Source organism: Heterodontus francisci, chromosome 27 (assembly GCF_036365525.1).
Source record: "Heterodontus francisci isolate sHetFra1 chromosome 27, sHetFra1.hap1, whole genome shotgun sequence".
Lineage (NCBI taxonomy): Eukaryota > Metazoa > Chordata > Chondrichthyes > Heterodontiformes > Heterodontidae > Heterodontus > Heterodontus francisci.
This window is the reverse complement of record NC_090397.1, coordinates 30,182,562-30,200,535: the sequence shown is the minus strand read 5'-3', so window position 1 is coordinate 30,200,535 and position 17,974 is coordinate 30,182,562. Positions and strand designations below refer to the sequence as shown.

At 39.7% G+C, this 17,974-nt stretch overlaps 1 protein-coding gene across 1 annotated transcript in view; it reads left to right on the top strand.

Moving 5' to 3' along the window:
- The window catches only part of bltp3b (bridge-like lipid transfer protein family member 3B), a 142,801-nt gene extending 138,584 nt beyond the window's left edge, over window positions 1-4,217 (top strand). Inside the window, exon 21 of the mRNA XM_068059075.1 lies at window positions 3,317-4,217. Within this exon, the coding sequence (XP_067915176.1) occupies window positions 3,317-3,448 (132 nt within the window). The 3' untranslated portion in view covers window positions 3,449-4,217. The remainder of the gene's footprint in view (window positions 1-3,316) is intronic.
- The last annotated feature ends 13,757 nt before the right edge of the window (window positions 4,218-17,974 follow it).

Here is a 17,974-nt window from a genome sequence, read left to right as displayed (position 1 = left end):
GTATTCCTTTGCAAAATCAGAATAGGTAGAACTTCTAAGTCACCTATATGAAGTAGATATCACCCTAATGATTTAATCAAATAATTTAAACTCATAATGTGCCATTTTGCTTTCGGGAGGGAAGCAAAATTAAGGGTTGGGGGCCATTTTATGCATTGAAGAACTACTTTGGCAGAGAGATAGGAGAAGTCAATCCAGTGAGGAAGACCATTTAAATAGAGGAAAAGACTCATTATTACACTATGGCATGAAGTGGGTAGGATGGACATTAGCAGCTCTAATTCTTCACATAAAAGGTTTTCAATCTGTTGAGTGATGGGGATAGAGGCTGCACAGATGCGGAGTGCTTCCCATTGGTAGGGGTAGATGAACAGTCATCTGGACTTTTCTTACAAACTCTTAATGGCTAAGTATAGAGCACTATTGGAGACGAGGAAAAGACTGAAAGATGAATATAAATAAATGGACATTGTTTTTGTTTAAATAAATTGATTTGATTCATTAAACCAAATAGATGTGAGTTGATCAAACGCACAGATGTTAGTGGGAATAAAAGCTTCCATATTGTCCATCCAGTTTATATTAAAATTTTCAATATTTTGCTGCAGTTACAAAAATTAACAAACTTTGAAAATATTTCAAGCTTCTGTGCGTTAAACAGCAGGAATAAATACATTGTTGAAAAGCTTTTATTTTCCTTAGTAAAGCAACTGTCACCACTGCCTTCAATCCCCCCATATCTACACAAGTACAATACTCACTTTACAAAAGTACTCCTTCATATTTTTCCAAGATTACAATTTACTGTCTTCAAAAATTCAATCTGCAATTCTTCAATGAACACCTAAAATATGATCTTTTTCAGCACATAAGAGAAAATGAATAAAATAAATTCAAATTTTTCAAATATTGTGTATTATCAACAGAGTCACTGACTTTACTCTAGATATGGCTGGGACCCATACAGGTTCCCGTATATGGAGAAATTAGTGGAGGGCAGTTCAGGATGAGAACAAATTCAGCGAAATGGAGGAGGATGCTGTTGATGGAGTGCTGCTTGAGGAACAAGCAGAGATATAGAGGGACTGAATGCTTATGGCGATGTCTTCACTCTTTACCAATTTGGAATTATATCTGCTCCTTTTGGCTTTGTAATGTCTTTCACTGTTTGACCAAGATATTTGTATAGCATCCAAGACTTTGTCCGTGTCTTTCAATCTTTTGTTATGACCGAGGCAGGAGGAGTGCACTGTTAATTCTAGTTCCACTTCTCCACAGGTCACAACATATATTTACATTTTTTCCCCACTTACCGATATTATCAATCATAGGCTCTATTTTTATCCCCAGAATAAAACCGCACCAACCAGGTTTCTTTAATAAACAACAAAATTATTAGTTATAAAACAAGTCTTAACCAGTAATGAAGCAAAGCATAAACACGCAGATCAAAATATAAAAGTTCCCTTTTTACCTTAGCCCCTTGCACACACACACAGGTTAACTGAAAAAATAGAGAAGTGCTCTTTAGAGCTTTAGTACAAAAAAAAAATACATTGGCCAAAATACTTGCAAATTCTTGAAGAAAAAACAGAAGATATGTCAAGATGTTATGAAGTTCTTTTTGGTTTAGCATCCCAAATACATATAGATGGCTGTCACTGAGATCTTCCTAGAACAGTTTGTGCCAGATGACGTTGAAGATCAGTTTGGGCAGGCTTTCCAGGGAAAATGCAGTAATGGGTTTCAGACAGTTTCTTACAGTTGCTTCTCAAGAGATGGAAAACTGGCAGGCTTTTTCAAAGAGCTGGTACAGACTGAGCTGGGTGTTGCTCTCTTGGCAAGTTTTCTCTACTGTCTTTTCAAATCATTGTCCATATCCCAACTCACTATCCAAAGCGAAACCATAAACAATGTCAGGAGTCAAGCCTCCTGACCCCTATAAATCTTGACTTGTTACTTCTCTGCAAACATCTTTCCCCAGGTCCAAAACAACTCCTGCTGGGTAATTATTTGAAGACAGGTGCCTTCCAGTAACTGTTTACAGTCCGGACCTCTCAGTGACCCTTTAAGAAAAATCCATGGACTCCTTTTTAGTTTTAAACCACAAATCTTCAAAATTTAACAAAAGAAATGGAACCACTCATACTACTTTAGATAAATCTGTTCATAGGCTAGTCAACCTTATGATAGTTGCTGGCATACCTAACTCAACCTTTTGTTCTTGCTTTCTTTGGTGCTATAAAGTGGCCCGCTTATCTTTTGGTTTCAATTCTGACAAATCTATACTCAAATATTAACTTAGCATTTGTCACTTTCATTGATCTGTGTATTTGCAACATTTTCTTTCTCTCTTTCAGGTATAGCTTTTCCAGCTTTGTATTTCTAAGATCATATCATATGTTCAGTTAGCAGTCACAATATTAGATGTTTTTTTGCTGGAAACAAATAGTCTGCATTTTGTAGCATGTAGTCAACATACTTATCCTACAAGTTGGAGTCTGATCACTTTTCTTTTTACACATTTTACCAGAAAATGGCCTGAATAACAATCATATTGAATTAAACCAGTTATTTTCTGAATGGCACTGTTATAAATCATTTTTTGGTCAGATAACAGGAAATATGAAAGTAGCATCTTGAATAACCCATAGTGTTCCAGAAGTAAAGACAAGCCAATCATGTTACTCTTCACCCATTAGGTAGTTAACTTGGATGGCTATATACATAGGCTCTAGTTCCTGATGTTTAGGCATGTGTTCAAACTGGACACAATGACCCTCTGCTTTGGAACTCCAATAAACCTTGACGACGATTAGGGTGCTGGTTCACTTTCAAACTGGACACAATGACCCTCTGCTTTGGAACTCCAATAAACCTTGACGATTAGGGTGCTGGTTCACTCCCAATCTTAGTTGCGTCTGTAACAGTATGCAAAATTAATTTGTCCACAGGCAACTTTCACATGCTGTTTCCCAACTGCAGGACAATATTGTCTGGTCATTTGCTTACCCTGACCACTGGAAGTGCATTTACAGGGCATAAGAAAACGAGAAAAAGATTAGTTAGAGAGTAGCCTGCCAGTAAAGAAAAATAAAAACACAAAGTGCTGGAAACACTCAGGAGTTCAGGCAGAACTGATAAAAGGTCAGAGACCTGAAACGTTAACTCTGTTTCTCTCTCCACAGATGCTGCTTGGCCTGCTGAGTATTTCCAGCACTTTGTTTTCATTTCCAGCATCTGCAGTATTTTGCTTTTATTTTAGTTGTAAATAAAAATACAGTAGCGGTGTAATAATTTTCTCTGTTTTTTGTAGTTACTTTTGGAAGAAAATGAATGTCTAAAACAGGAGCTGGCCAAAGCTAAAATTGCTCTTGCTGAGGCCCAGACCGAAAAAGACAGCTTGATACATCAAATCAAGAGGGTTAACTTTGAACTCAAGTCATAGCCTAGCTTTGAAGACTACCATAAAGCAGGAGGAGTTTCTTGAATCTGGGGCATAGGTATCACCAGCTGCTATTGGTTTAAAAAAATGCTAATTATCTTGATAACAATATGGTCATCTTGTTGAGCGTTGAACAAACTCTATGTAGAGAAACTTAATTCATCTGTTACAGACAGATATTTTTGAATGTGAAGAATGAACATCAGATCTGTGTTTAATCTACTTCAAGCAGTAAATGCGACTAAGAAATGATTGTTGAACTCATTAGATTTTGCACCCTATATTGATGGTGCTGATTTTTACTTCAATCTAAAATGAATTCTGTTAAAAGGGACTTGAAATAAGGTTTGAAATAAAATGTTGCGGGAAAGCAATTTCTTTCATATAACAGAGTTGTGATTTGGTCTGCTATCGGGAATTGCTTTTTAAAAATAAATCTACTCCAGAACAAGTCTTTTTTTTAAGGAGTCTGAATTTGCACTGTAATTAACTTGACCATATATCAATTTTTCTGTGTAAAATCTGTGATATAGAATATGTACAGTGTAACATTTTAAGCATGTATGTGCTTTGTGTAATTATGGCAGACACCATTGTTGCTTGATTTCATGTTGAGTGCAGGATCCATCTGTATAGTTGACTACCAATAAGGACAGACTGAAGATAAAATGATACATATCTTATGCAATCAACCTTTGTATAGCATCAACATTCTTCCGTAAATAATTGTACTAAAGATTGTATTCTAAATAAAACTCAAAGCACAGAATAACTATTTCAGCATGCATTTCCTGCCATTTATGTGAAGGTGATTTCTTGTCTTTTAATTTTAGTGTTTCTTTTTTGCGGAAAGTAAATGAACATTATTTGTTATTTTGTTTTTCCGTCATTGCCATTGGTTCATTCATACTACAGACCATTCTCTTTCACTGTTCATGAACTGCCAACAAAAAAATGTAAAGAGCCAATTAATTCACTCGCTCTGATTTTTCCTTCTCTCTTTGGGACAGCATCCCACCTGTGCTTACATCCTTTTTCTAACAGCCTGTCCTGTTCTCTAGACACTGTAGACACATGATCCACTTTTATCTTATCTCTCCAAAGTTAATAATTAGCATCCTGGGGATTACCATTGACCAGAAACTTAACTGGACAAGCCATAATAAATACTGTGACTACAAGAGCAGGTCAGAGGCTGAAAATTCTGCTGCGAGCAAGTCACCTCCTGGCTCCCCTAAGCCTGTCTACCATCTACACAAGGCACAAGTCAGGAGTGTGATGGAATACTCTCCGCTTGCCTGGATGAATGCAGCTCCAACAACACTCTACATAGAAACATAGAAAGTAGGAGCAGGAGTAGGCCATTCGGCCCTTCGAGCCTACTCCACCATTCATTATGATCATGGCTGATCATCCAACTCAGTAACCTGTTCCCACTTTCCCCCCATATCCTTTGATCCCTCTCGCCCCAAGAGCTATATCTAACTCTTTCTTGAAAACATACAATGTTTTGGCCTCAACTGCTTTCTGTGATAGTGAATTCCACAGGCTCACCACTTTCTGGGTGAAGAAATCTCTTATCTCAGTCCTGAAAGTTTTACCCCGTATCCTTAAGACTATGACCCTTAGTTCTGGACTACCCCATCATCGGGAACATCCTTGCTGCATCTACCCTGGCGAGTCCTGTTAGAATTTTACAGGTTTCTATGAGATCCCCCCTCACTCTTCTGAACTCCAGTGAATATAATCCTAACCGACTCAATCTCTCCTCATACGTCAGTCCTGCCATCCCAGAAATCAGTCTGGTAAACCTTTGCTGCACCCCGTCTGTAGCAAGAAAATCCTCGGATAAGGAGACCAAAACGGCACACGATATTCCAGGTGTGGCCTCACCAAGGCCCTGTATAACTGCAGCAAGACATCCCTGCTCCTGTACTCGAATCCTCTCGCTATGAAGGCCAACATACCATTTGCATTTTTTACTGCCTTGCACCTGCATGCTTACCTCCAGCGACTGGTGTACGAGGATACCCAGGTTTCATTGCATATTCCCCTCTCTGTTTATAGCTGTTCAGATAATCTACCTTCCTGTGTTTGCTACCAAAGTGGATAACTTCACACTTATCCACACTATACTGCATCTGCCATGCATTTGCCCACTCACTGAACTTATCCAAATCACCCTAAAGCCTCTCTGCATCCTCCTCACAACTTACCCTCCCACCCAGTTTTGTGTCATCTGCAAATTTGGAGATATTACATTTAGTTCCCTCATCTAAATCATTAATATATATTGTGAATAGCTGGAGTCCTAGCACCGATCCCTGCGGTACCCCACTAGTCACTGCCTGCCATTCGGAAAAAGACCCGTTTATTCCTACTCTTTGTTTCCTGTCTGCCAACCAATTTTCTATCCGTCGCAATACACTACCCCCAATCCCATACGCTTTAATTTTATACACTAAACTCTTATGTGGGACTTTGTCGAAAGCCTTCTGAAAGTCCAAATAAACCACATCCACCGCTCCCCCTCATCAACTCTACTAGTTACATCCTCGAAGAATTCTAGTAGATTTATCAAACGTGATTTCCCTTTCATAAATCCTTGCTGACTCTGTCCAATTTTACCATTGTTCTCCAAGTTCTCTGCTATAAAATCTTTGATAATGGACTCTAGAACTTTCTCCACAACCAATGTCAGGCTGACTGGTCTATAATTCCCTGTTTTCTCTCTGCCTCCCTTTTTAAATAGTGAGGTTACATTAGCTACCCTCCAATCTGTAGGAATTGTTCCAGAGTCTATTAGAATCTTGGAAGATGACCACCAATGCATCACTATTTCTAGGGCCACTTCCTTATGTATTCTGGGGTGTAGATTATCAGGCCCTGCGGATTTATCGGTCTTCAATCCCATCAATTTCCCCAACACCATTTCTCTACTAATACTGATTCCCTTCAGTTCTTCCCTCTCACTAAACCCTGTGTTCCCCAACATTTCTGGTATGATATTTGTGTCCTCCTTTGTGAAGACAGAACCAAAGTATGCATTTAGTTGGTCAGCCATTTCTTTGTTCCCCATAATAAATTGCCCTGTTTCTGACTGTAAGGGACCTACATTTGTCTTCACCAATCTTTTTCCCTTCACATACCTACAGAACCTTTTACAGTCAGTTTTTATGTTCCCCGCATGCTTGCTCTCGTACTCTATTTTCCCCTTCTTACTCAATCCCTTGGTCCTCCTTTGCTGAATTCTAAACTGCTCCCAATCCTCAGATCTGTTGGTTTTTCTGGTGAATTTCTATGCCTCCTTCCTTGGATCTAATTTCCCTTGTAAGCCATGGTTTGGCTACCTTTCCCGTTTTACTTTTGCGCCAGACAGGAATAAAGAATTGTTGCAGTTCATCCACGCGCTCTTTGAATGTTTGCCATTGCCTATCCACCGTCATCCCTTTCAGTAACGTTTCTCAGTCCATCATAGCCAACTCGCGCCTCATACCTTCATAGTTTCCTTTATTAAGATTCAGGACCCTAGTCTCAGAATCAATACATCACTCTCCATCTTGATGAAGAATTCGATCATATTATGGTCGCTCATCCCCAAGGGATCTCGCACAACTATATTGTCAATTATTCCTCTCTTATTACACAATACCCAGTCTAGGATGGCCTGTTCTCTAGTTGGTTCCTCAATGTATTGGTCCAGAAAACCATCCCTTATATACTCCATGAATTCCTCCTCTACGGTATTGTGACTAATTTAATTTGCCCAATCTGTATGCAGATTAAAGTCACCCATAATTACAGATGTTATTTTATTGCATGTGTCTCTAATTTCCTATTTAATGCCATTCCCAACATCACCACTACAGTTTGGGGGTCTGTGGTCTAGAAGCTCAACCACATCCAGGACAAAGCAACCCGTTTGGGCACCCCATCCATCAACATTTACTCCCTCCACCACTGGCGCACAGTGGCAGCAGTATATACCATCTACAAGATGCACAATGGCAACTCACCAAGGTTCTTTCGACAGCATCTTCCAAATCCACGACTTCTACCACTTAGGGCAGGGGCAGTAGAAGCAGAGGAAGCCCATCACCTGCGAGTTCCCCTTCGTCTCACGCCATCCTTATTTAGAACTGTATTGCAGAGTTCCTTTACTATCACTGGGTCAAAATCCTGGAACTCCCTAACACTGGGTGTACCTACACCCCATGGACTGTAGCGGTTCAAGAAAGTGGCTCACCATCACCTGCTTGAGGGCAATTAGGGATGAGCAATAAAAGCTGGCCCTGCAACATTCCAATCCCATGAATTAATTTTTTAAAAAGTGGTCTTTTATGTATGAGCCTAGATGAAATGTGTTGGCAAACAAGCCAAATAAATGCAAGGAACTTTATTTGCATTATGTACTAATGAGGATTTGATGATTAAAGAGATTGGCTGTATAATGTATTGCTGTGTAAAACTATTGTTAAACATGCAATATAGTCTGCAAATATATGTAGTCATAAAATTAGATGATAATTGTAGCCACCATTTGAATTATAATATATATTTTGACTCAGCCATATGAGATACATTAAGTTGATACAACCTCACAAACAGCACTCTGTGTTGCGATGCTTCTGATTTTGTTTTCATTCAGATTATCTAGCCTCCATTGAGAACAGGCATTGGTAAATTGATACCAGGTATTTGGAGATGTACAAGAGCTACCTGGTAGGCGTCCCTTACACTATGTTTTGTTTCCTTGCAGCAAAAAGACCTTTGGCATCAAGTTAGCACATAGCTGCAGTTTCAAAGCATCAGTAGGGAATTGAATCAGTATCCCACTGCTTAATGGCAAAACCATTGGCACCATCAGAATTTAATTTATTTATTTGGCTTTGAAAGTCTGGCTGTCATTTACAGATGATGTTGATTTTTTTTGTTTTGCTAAGATGGCACCTTATGCAGTGAAGGATAGGAAGTTGGTTCCTGTCCACAGTTGCCAACACTGCATATGTCAGTCTTGTTTGAAATTTTGAGGATATATCATTTATACTACTTTAATTAACCTAAATAGAATGTCAGAATATTAGACCTTTCTTTCCTCCATATACCAGAAACAAAACATCTCGGGCTGAATATTAATAGCTCGCTGACGTTCAAAGTGCGTGGCTGACGCACGAGACATGCGCCACGATATGTCACATGGTGGCTCATTAGCATGGAGGGGGTGGAGCGCCCGCGCGATGATGTAGAGGGGGCGGGCGCTCTGTCCCCAGCAACAGTGTCTGGTGCCACCGCTGTTTTTAAATTGCTTGAAGCCCTTGGAAGACATTTAAATTTCTATAGTGAGATACAACTGTGTTGTAAAATTGCACAATCAAAAATAAGCAAAGCCCCTCTTCCACTGGCCACCCCTCCCCCCCCACCCCCAATGACTTGTCAAGGTTTTAATTTCCCTCTTCCCAACACCACCCCCCCCCCCACCCCCCACCCTGAAAACACAGTTTTGCTGGTCCCGGCCTTTCACCCCCAAATGTACAGATTTCAACCCCTTTCCACCATCCCTTCAGCTGAACGGAGATTTGAAGGTGCGGGACTTCTGGCCACCGGCTGGAATATCGGTGTGGGACAGCCGTCATGGAAAGGTAGGTGATTATTTCTTATATTATCATGTATTTAAATATGTTAATTTTTTTTGTTTTTTCTGCTGAGCTGCCGAGTGGGGGGACTGCCCCGAGTCCTCGCCACCACCGCTGCCAGTAATATGGGATGGGGCCTTCCCTGCGTTGAGGCCCATGGCAGGCCTCTCCTGGATGCATTTTCGGCCCCCACCCCCACACCACGACCCCAGATGTCAGAGGGGCATATAAAATTCTGCCCCTAGAGTTCAAGACATTTAAAATCCATGATCACTCTATGGTAATAGCCTTGGCTCAGTACTAGCACTCTGAAATCTGAGGTAGAAAGTGTGGGTTCAAGCTTCATTCTGGAGACTTGAGCACATAATCCAGATTGACGTTTAAGTACAGTACTGAGGGTGTGCTGTCTTTTGAATGAGATGTTAAACTGTGGCCCTGCCTGCTCTCTCAGGTGAATTTAAAAGAGTCCATTATTTGAAGAAGCGCATGTCACCTCCCAGTGTGCGAACCAACATTTATCACTTCTCTAAAGCATTAATTGGTCATTTATGTAAGTGCTGTTTGTGGCACTTTGTTGCATGTAAATTGTCTTCTCTGCATTACAACAGTCAATACACTTTAATAGCTCTTAATTGGCTGTGAAGCATTTTGAGATTCCTTGAGGTAATAATATGCGCTATTTAAATGCAATCTTGTTCTTTCTATGTTAGAAAGGATATCTTTATTGTTGCTAATAATTTACAGATGTGGATTTTATTTTTGAAAAACAAAACAAAAATAAAAGCTAACTGCTAAGCAGGAATGTTCATGCACTGAAACAAGAAAAGTTTGCTACTGTTTCATGACCTTCCATTTAAGAGTCTTTGCACATTTCTGAATAGATGATATCTAAAAAAGTTTGTTGCCAGTCTACAGTTAGAACAGTGTACCCTGGATGATCACACACCTCACATCTGTTGATGATGTGACCAAATTCTGGGGGAGGGTGAACAGCCAGAGGTCATGGTCCACATTGGTACCAATGGCATAAGTAAGAAAAGGGATGAGGTCCTGAAAGCAGAGTTTAAGGAGTGAGGAAAGAAATTAAAAAGCAGGACCTCAAAAGCAGTAATCTCAGGATTACTCCCAGTGCCACGTGCTAGTGAGCATAGCAATAGGAGGATTAAGTGATTTAACAACTGGCTGGAGAATTGATGCAGGATGGAGGGTATCAGATTTCTGAGGCATTGAGATCTTTTCTGGGGTAGGTAGGACCAGTACAAAATGGGCAGGTTGCACCTTAGCAGGACCGGGACTAATATCCTTGCAGGGAGATTTGCTAGTGCTGTTGGGGAGGATTTAAACTAAATGGTTGGGAATCTAAGATGGAGCTCAGATAGGAGGGATGGAAAACTGGTAACAGGAAGTAGAGAAGTAGTAAGCGAAATTGGAAGGCAGACCAGACGAAGGCAAATATCAAATAGGATTGGAATGAGGAATAATGTTAAGACAAAGTTAAGGACACTCTATTCGAATGCACACAGCATTCACGTGGTTACAGGGTGACCAGGACTGGGAACTGAATATTGAGGGATATTCGTCATTTAGGAGGGATAGGGGGAGCGGAAAAGGAGGTGGGGTAGCACTGTTAATAAGGGATGTGATCAGTGCATTAGTGAGAGAGGATCTTATTGAAGGAGCAAGATGTAGAATCAGTTTGGGTGGAGCTAAGAAACAGCAAGGGGCAGCAAACATCGTTGGGAGTTGTTTATAGGCCACCAAACTGTAGTAATGTTGGGCATGGTATAAATCAGGAAATTCGAGCTGCATCTAGCATAGGCAATACAATAATAATGGGCAACTTCAATTTACATATAGATTGGTTAAACCTAATTAACACTAATGCTCTGGAGGATGAATTTCTGGAATGTGTACAAGATGGAGTTCTGGAGCAGTATGTTGAAGAACCAATGAAGGATTGGGCTATTTTAGATTTAGTATTATGCAATGAGAAAGGGCTAATTAATAACCTTGCTGTAAAGGAGCCATAAGGAAATAGTGACCACAATATGATAGAATTCTACATTAAGATTGAAAGATATAGTTCATGCTGAAACTAGGGTCTTAAATCTGAACAAAGTAAACTATGAAGGTATGAGGGGCAAGTTGGCTATGGTGGATTGAGAAAATACATTAAAATATTTGATGGTAGATAGGCAATGGCTAGTATTTAAAGAAGTATTATATAGTTTACAACAAATATATATTCCTCTAAGACACAAAAACCCAACAGGAAAGGTGAATCAACCGTGGCTAGCAAAATAAATTAAAGATTGCATTAGGTCAAAGGAAGTGGCTTATAAGGTCACCAGAAAAAGTGGTAAGCCCAAGGATTGGGCGCAATTTACAGTCCAACAAAGGAGGACCAAGAAGCTGATAAAGGGAAAAGAGATTATGAATCTAAGCGAGCCAGAAATATAAAGGCAGACTGTAAAAGCTTCTTTAGGTATGTGAAAAGGAAATGATTAGCGAAGACGAATGTGGGTCCATTGCAGGTGGAGACAGGAGAGTTTGTGGTGGAGAATGAGGAAATGGCAGAGAGACTAAGCAATTACTTTATGTCTGTCTTTACGGAGGAAGACACAAAACCTCCTAGAAATAAAATGTAAAAATGAGGAACTGAAAGTCATTGGTACCAATAAACAGGTAGTACTTGAAAAATTAATTGGATTGAAAGTTAATGAATCCCCTGGACCAGATGAGCTACATCCCAGAGTATTGAAGGAGATGGCTGTAGAGATAGTGAATGCATTGGTGGTTATCTTTCAAAATTATATAGATTCTGGAAGGGTCCAAAAGTAGCAAATGTAGCCCCATTATTTAAGAAGGGAGTGAGAGAAAACTGAGAACTACAGACCTGTAAATTTGATGTCAGTAGTTGGGAAAATGTTAGAATCTATTATAAAGTATGAGATAACTGGACATTTGGAAAATAATGATATGATTGGGCAGAGTCAACATGGATTTGTGAAAGGGAAATCATGTTTGACAAACCTGTTGGAGTTTTTTGAGGATGTTACTTGTAGCATAGATAAAGGAGAACCAGCGGATATGGTGGATTTGGATTTGCAGAAGACTTTTTATCACACACAGGAGGTTAATAAACAAAATTAGAGCACATGGCATTGAGGATAATATACTGCAATGGATTGAGAATTGGTTAACAGACAGAAAGAGTGTAGGAATAAATGGGTCATTCTCAGGGTGGCAGGCTGTTACTAGTGGGGTACCGCAAGGATCAGTGCTTGGGCCACAGCTGTTTACAATCTATATAAATGATTTGGATTTGGGGACCAGTTGTAATATTTCCAAATTTGCTGATGACACAAAACTAGGGGGGAATGTAAGTTGTGAGGAGGCTTCAAGGGGATTTGGACAGGCTAAGTGAATGGGCAAGAACATGGCAGATGGAATATAATGTGAATAAGCGTGAAGTGATCCACTTTGGTAGAAAAATACAGAAAGATAGAGTATTTCTTAAGTGGTGTGAGGTTGGGAAGTGTTGATGTCCAAAGAGATCTTGTTCATGAGTGACCAAAAGCTTGTATGCAGGTGCAGAAAGCAATTAAGGCAGCAAATGGTATTTTGGCCTTAATTGCAAGGGGATTTGAGTACAGGTGTAAAGATGTATTGCTTCAATTGTTATAAAGCATTGGTGAGACCACACCTGGAGTATTGTGTATAGTTTTGGTGGTCTCATCTAAGGAATGATATACTTGCCATAGAGGGGCTGCAATGGAGGTTCACCAGACTAATCCCTGGGATGGCGGGATTGCCTTATGAGGAGAGATTGCAGAAGCTGGGCCTGTATTCTCTAGAGTTTCAAAGAATGAGAGGTGATCTCATTGAAACTTACAAAATTCTTACAGGACGTGACAGAGTAAATGTGGATAGGATGTTTCCTCTGGCTGGTGAGTCTAGAACAAGGGGACACAGTCTCAGAATAAGAGGTAGGCCATTTAAGACTGAGATGAGGAGGAATTTCTTCACTCACAGGGTGGTGAATCTGTGGAATTCTCTACCCCAGAAGGCTGCAGAAGCTCAATCATTGAGCATGTTCAAGACAGAAGTCGATAGGTTTCTGGATACTAATGACATCAAGGGATATTGGGTAGTGTGGAAAATGGCGTAGAGGTAGATGATCAGCCATGATCTGAATGGCGGAGCAAGCTCAACGGGCCATATGGCCTACTCCTGCTCCTATTTTCTATGATCCTGTGAAATAGTAATTTAAGCCTCTTCAGAGGATGACCACTATGTACAATGGATAATTAAACAAGAGCATTCCCATTTAACACATCTTACAGTTTTGAGATAACATTGGGTATTTTTCTATTTCATATATATCTTAAACCTGCTCTTAAAATTATGATTCGGTCTAAAGGTCAAGATTCCAAATTTTGATATACTGTGTTGCAACCAGGTGAGAAAGGGGTCTAGGGGTTCCCTCTCAGCCTATTTCAGGTTTGGCCATAATGAGGTTTAATTTTTAAAAACACCGTGTTTTTAGCTTCCCCTCAGTGAATCCTTGTTCACTGCCCTGTAATTGTAATGGCAAAGAAATCAACCAGACAGGTTTTCTTAGATTTAAACAAGAAAGGTGTAAGTTTATTAACCTTAAAACTCTAATTCAGTTAAAACTACTAGAAATACGCAACACGACCATGCTAGCATGCATACGCAATAAACACACACGCAAACAGAGACAGAGGAGAAAGAAGAGGAAAGGTTTAAAGTAATAGCTGGAGTTCAGTTACTGTCTTTTCGGTTTGTTGTAAAGTCTTTGCAGTTGTCTTGCAGTTCTCGTTGGAGCCCAGTGCACACTTTCAAACTTGTTTAGCTGCAGGAGTCTTCTCTGTTGAGGTTTGAGTGGCTTCCGTGGATACCTGGAACTTTGTGAGAGAGAGAGAGACAGGGAGAGACGTTCCTTCTCTGTTGTCCTCAAATTGCAGTCTCTGCTCTAACTGTTCTGTGAGCACAATTCAAACAACTCCCATGTTGGCCAGCAGGTTAGTCATGTGACTAACTCCTTATTTAGAACATCCTCTCTTGCAGTTTGTGGATTTCAAAGCTTACTCGGTGGGGGGTGGGAGGGTGGTGGAGTGCTGTCTCTTACACAGATAAGATGTGGATCATCACTGTTGCCCAGACCAATCTTTATTAATTGAATCAGTGAGCAGTTCCATTGTCTCTCTTCTTCAACTGTCTTTTAGAATGTAAAATGTGCAACCATGTTTCAGTGATCTTTTAAACCAAGTTATTTTTTCCAGTCCAGTAGCAGTTTAAAATGAATATTCTACATGATGAAATTAATATGTCTCATTTTGGCAGGTGTGGTTTTCATGACAACTGAAAAAGGACTTAATTCACAGAGGAGAATAGGGGAAAGTCTTTCTGTTTACAAATACCTAATGAAGATATCGACAAATCACTTTCAAACAAATGTTATGACAGGTGAGAAAGGTGTCTAGGGTTCCCTTTCAGCCTTCACCTGATCTTACTGTAACAGGGTCTAATTTTAAACACACTGTGTTTTTAGCTCCCCCTTGCTGAATCCTTGTTTACCGCTTTCCAATTATAAGGCAAAGAAACCAGCACAAATAGGCTTTCTTAGGTTTAAAGAAGAAATGTTGAAATTTATTAAACAAACTCTAATTCGGTTAACGCCTATGGATACACGCCGTGCCCCACGTTAGCATGCATATGCAAATAGAGACAGAAAAGAGCAGAAGAAAAATAAAATGGAAAGGTTTGAGGCAATATCTGAAGAGTTGTTACAGTCCTTCCAGCTCACCATACAGAGCTTGATTGTAGGTAGATCCTGCTTTTCACTGGGGCCTAGTATTCTTCATAAACCTTGTTCGCTGGAGGAGTCTTTTCTCCCTTGGGGTTCATGTATCCTCAATGGATTCAGAGGCTTTTGAGAAAGAGATGGGAGAAGACAGGAGAGAGATCTTCTCAGTCCAGGAGCAAACAGCTTTCTGTCCAAACGCTTTGTACAAATTTAAAACACTCAAGTTGCCCAGCACGTTAGTCATCCGACCAGCTGGTTTGACCGTGTCCGTTTGTGTATTCGGCCATCTTAGCAGTCAACCTGGAATGCGAGCTCCCCCACATTCAAAGTCTGCTAATCAAAAGTCCATTGTGGGTTGAATGTCAGAGAATGGCTGCTTTGTCCTTCCAAACACTGTCTGTTAATATGCAAATGTCTTTTCCATCCACGGCTGATCTGTTTAACAAGCCCTCCCCTCACTCCAGTAATAGTTTAAAATCAGTGTTTATGACAAAATTAATGTGCCTCATTCTTGGCAGGTGGGGGTCTAGCATGACACAAAATAGCAAACAAAGAGGTCCTAGCACCAATCCTGAGTATGCACCATTTACCACGTCCCATTAATCTGATCCATTTAACCCTGCTCTTTGCTTTCAATTCATAAGCCATTCCTCTATTCATGCAGTTACATTTCCTTCAATGCCATTTGCCTTAATGTTCATTAAAAAGTCTCTTGTGGCACATTATCAAATGTTTTCTGAACATTGATACATCAAACATCCATTTCATTCTCTTCATTTGTACTCTGATGTTCTCAAAATAAATGTATTTTGTTAAACATAACCTATCCTTAACAAATCGACGGTAAAGCAAAAATAAATTACTTTTCTAATGCATTGTATTCAAATTTTGAATGACCAAAGACATTTTAAAAAGGAAATGATAACATGCAAATTAAGGAATCTGCACAGTGCTGCAATTCTCTACTATGTAGCAGGATGTCATCTATACTTCCTGACAATGGCAGTCATTAACTGAAAAGTGCATTAGTTTAGCACTGTGGAGTGGAAGGGCCATTTGGCAAACTGATCCACAACTTTTAAGAGGTTATGTGCATAACAATAGAAGAAATTGCAATGTAGATGTCTATGCTATTAATAATGAAAAATTTAACACAATATCCATGAATAATTCTCTTCATGAAACTATCTTCTGTTCTAGAAATAGAGCTGTATATGTTCATTGGTTATTAGCAGAATTCCTCATTCTATAAGGAAAGTTCTAAATCTTAATGAACAACTTGTAAACTATGGGGTTAATTTTCATTTGAGGCAGGGTGGAACACTTAGAGTAGCAGATTAGTTGGCATTGGAGGAAAGGAGAATTGGGCAGGCAATCTAATGGGTGATTGATTCACAACCAATAGTCTGTCACCTGTACTAAAAATGACAATAACCTTTCAAGTGTTAAGCGCTTAAATGGACACTGTCTATAAGGATTTTTCTAAGTCACAAATATTGCATTAACACAAATTATACTCAAATACATCATATATTTCTTATAGGAAACTTTGCAAAAGACCAGAATGGCATCAATAACCTTCACATTGCAAACCATTCATTTCAAAATGAAGATCTTTAACAGTGCAGGGATACTAAATCTGACTGTTCAGTTGAAATTGGATTACACTGCCAGAAAAAAAAACCTTTCTCAGATTGAAGAATTCTGAAAAACAAGGATTCCTGAGGCTGACGTATCACCTACAGGTAAAAATTGCTGCTGTTTCGATTCAGCAATTTACAGCCTTCCAGACTCAACATTGAGTTCAACAATTTCAGATCATAATATTGCTCCCATTTTTACGTAGAGCAGCTGTTGGCAACAGCATAACCATTACCATTTAGACCTCCTATAGACTAATTTTTTGTTTCTTGTTCGATTACCATCCCCCTTTGTATTGCACCATCATCCCTTTTGTTATTTAATCTCTCCTGGCTTCCCCCTGTCACAGACCCTCTCTTTTGTGCTTCCCTCTCTTCCCCCAACTCCCTGAGCTTGTACTTGCTTAAAACCTGTTCAATCTCTAACCTGTTCCCGGTCCTGTTGAAAGGTCATTGATTGTATTTCAGATTTCCAGCACCCACAGTGCTTTGTCTTGGTAAGAGCTCTAGCTTTGTTTTTAACTTAGTGAACAAATTTCCTCAGTCTCTTATTGCTGAAAGTTGCTAAGTCATGTCTTTCAGGTAACGCCATATTTTGACGATAGCATCCACTATGTGGACATTTTCTATCCTGTACAAGTAGTCTGCCTCTACATGTGTAAGCTTTTACTTGTGGTATCAGTAATCAGAAGGTTTCTGAATCAAATTCCTCCACTTAACTTTGATGTGCTTTACTATAGTGATACAGTCTATCCAAATACACATAGTTAATTTTAGGCTACAGCTTGTAAGATTAGCCAATTAGCTTTCTGTTCCATTTTGTTTCTGTACCTTTTAGAATGTAATTGGTTTTAGGTCTGACTTGCAGTAGAATACTTAGTGAGGGATAGAGGTGACATTTCCACCTAAAGCATTTCTCTGCTCTGATTTATGATATTGCAAATACTTGTTGATTCTGGATGAAGAGATACAAGTGTAAAAAGTCTTGCAAGTGGTACAACAAATATAAATGCCATAAGTCTCAGAGATTTATTTTCTTCTGTGTTCTGATAGGCAGTGATAATTCACAAGGTCAGACTGAAAGATTAATTTTGTGAAGGATCTTATTGGACTCAATTTCTAGATTTACTATAATTTGGTCAATGGCGACTGCAACCTCTTAAATGGCACAATACGAAGCTGTGTTTAAGATGATCTGATTCGATCAGTGTACGTTATAAAGGCGGGGCTAAAGTGTGGCGAGTCCAAGAGACTTAGTAGTTGGCAGGAAAAAAGACAGAGGCGCAAGGGGAGAGCCAACTGTGCAACAGCCCCAACAAACAAATGTTTCTGCAGCACCTGTGGAAGAGCCTGTCACTCTAGAATTGGCCTTTCTAGCCACTCCAGGCGCTGCTCCACACACCACTGACCACCTCCAGGCACT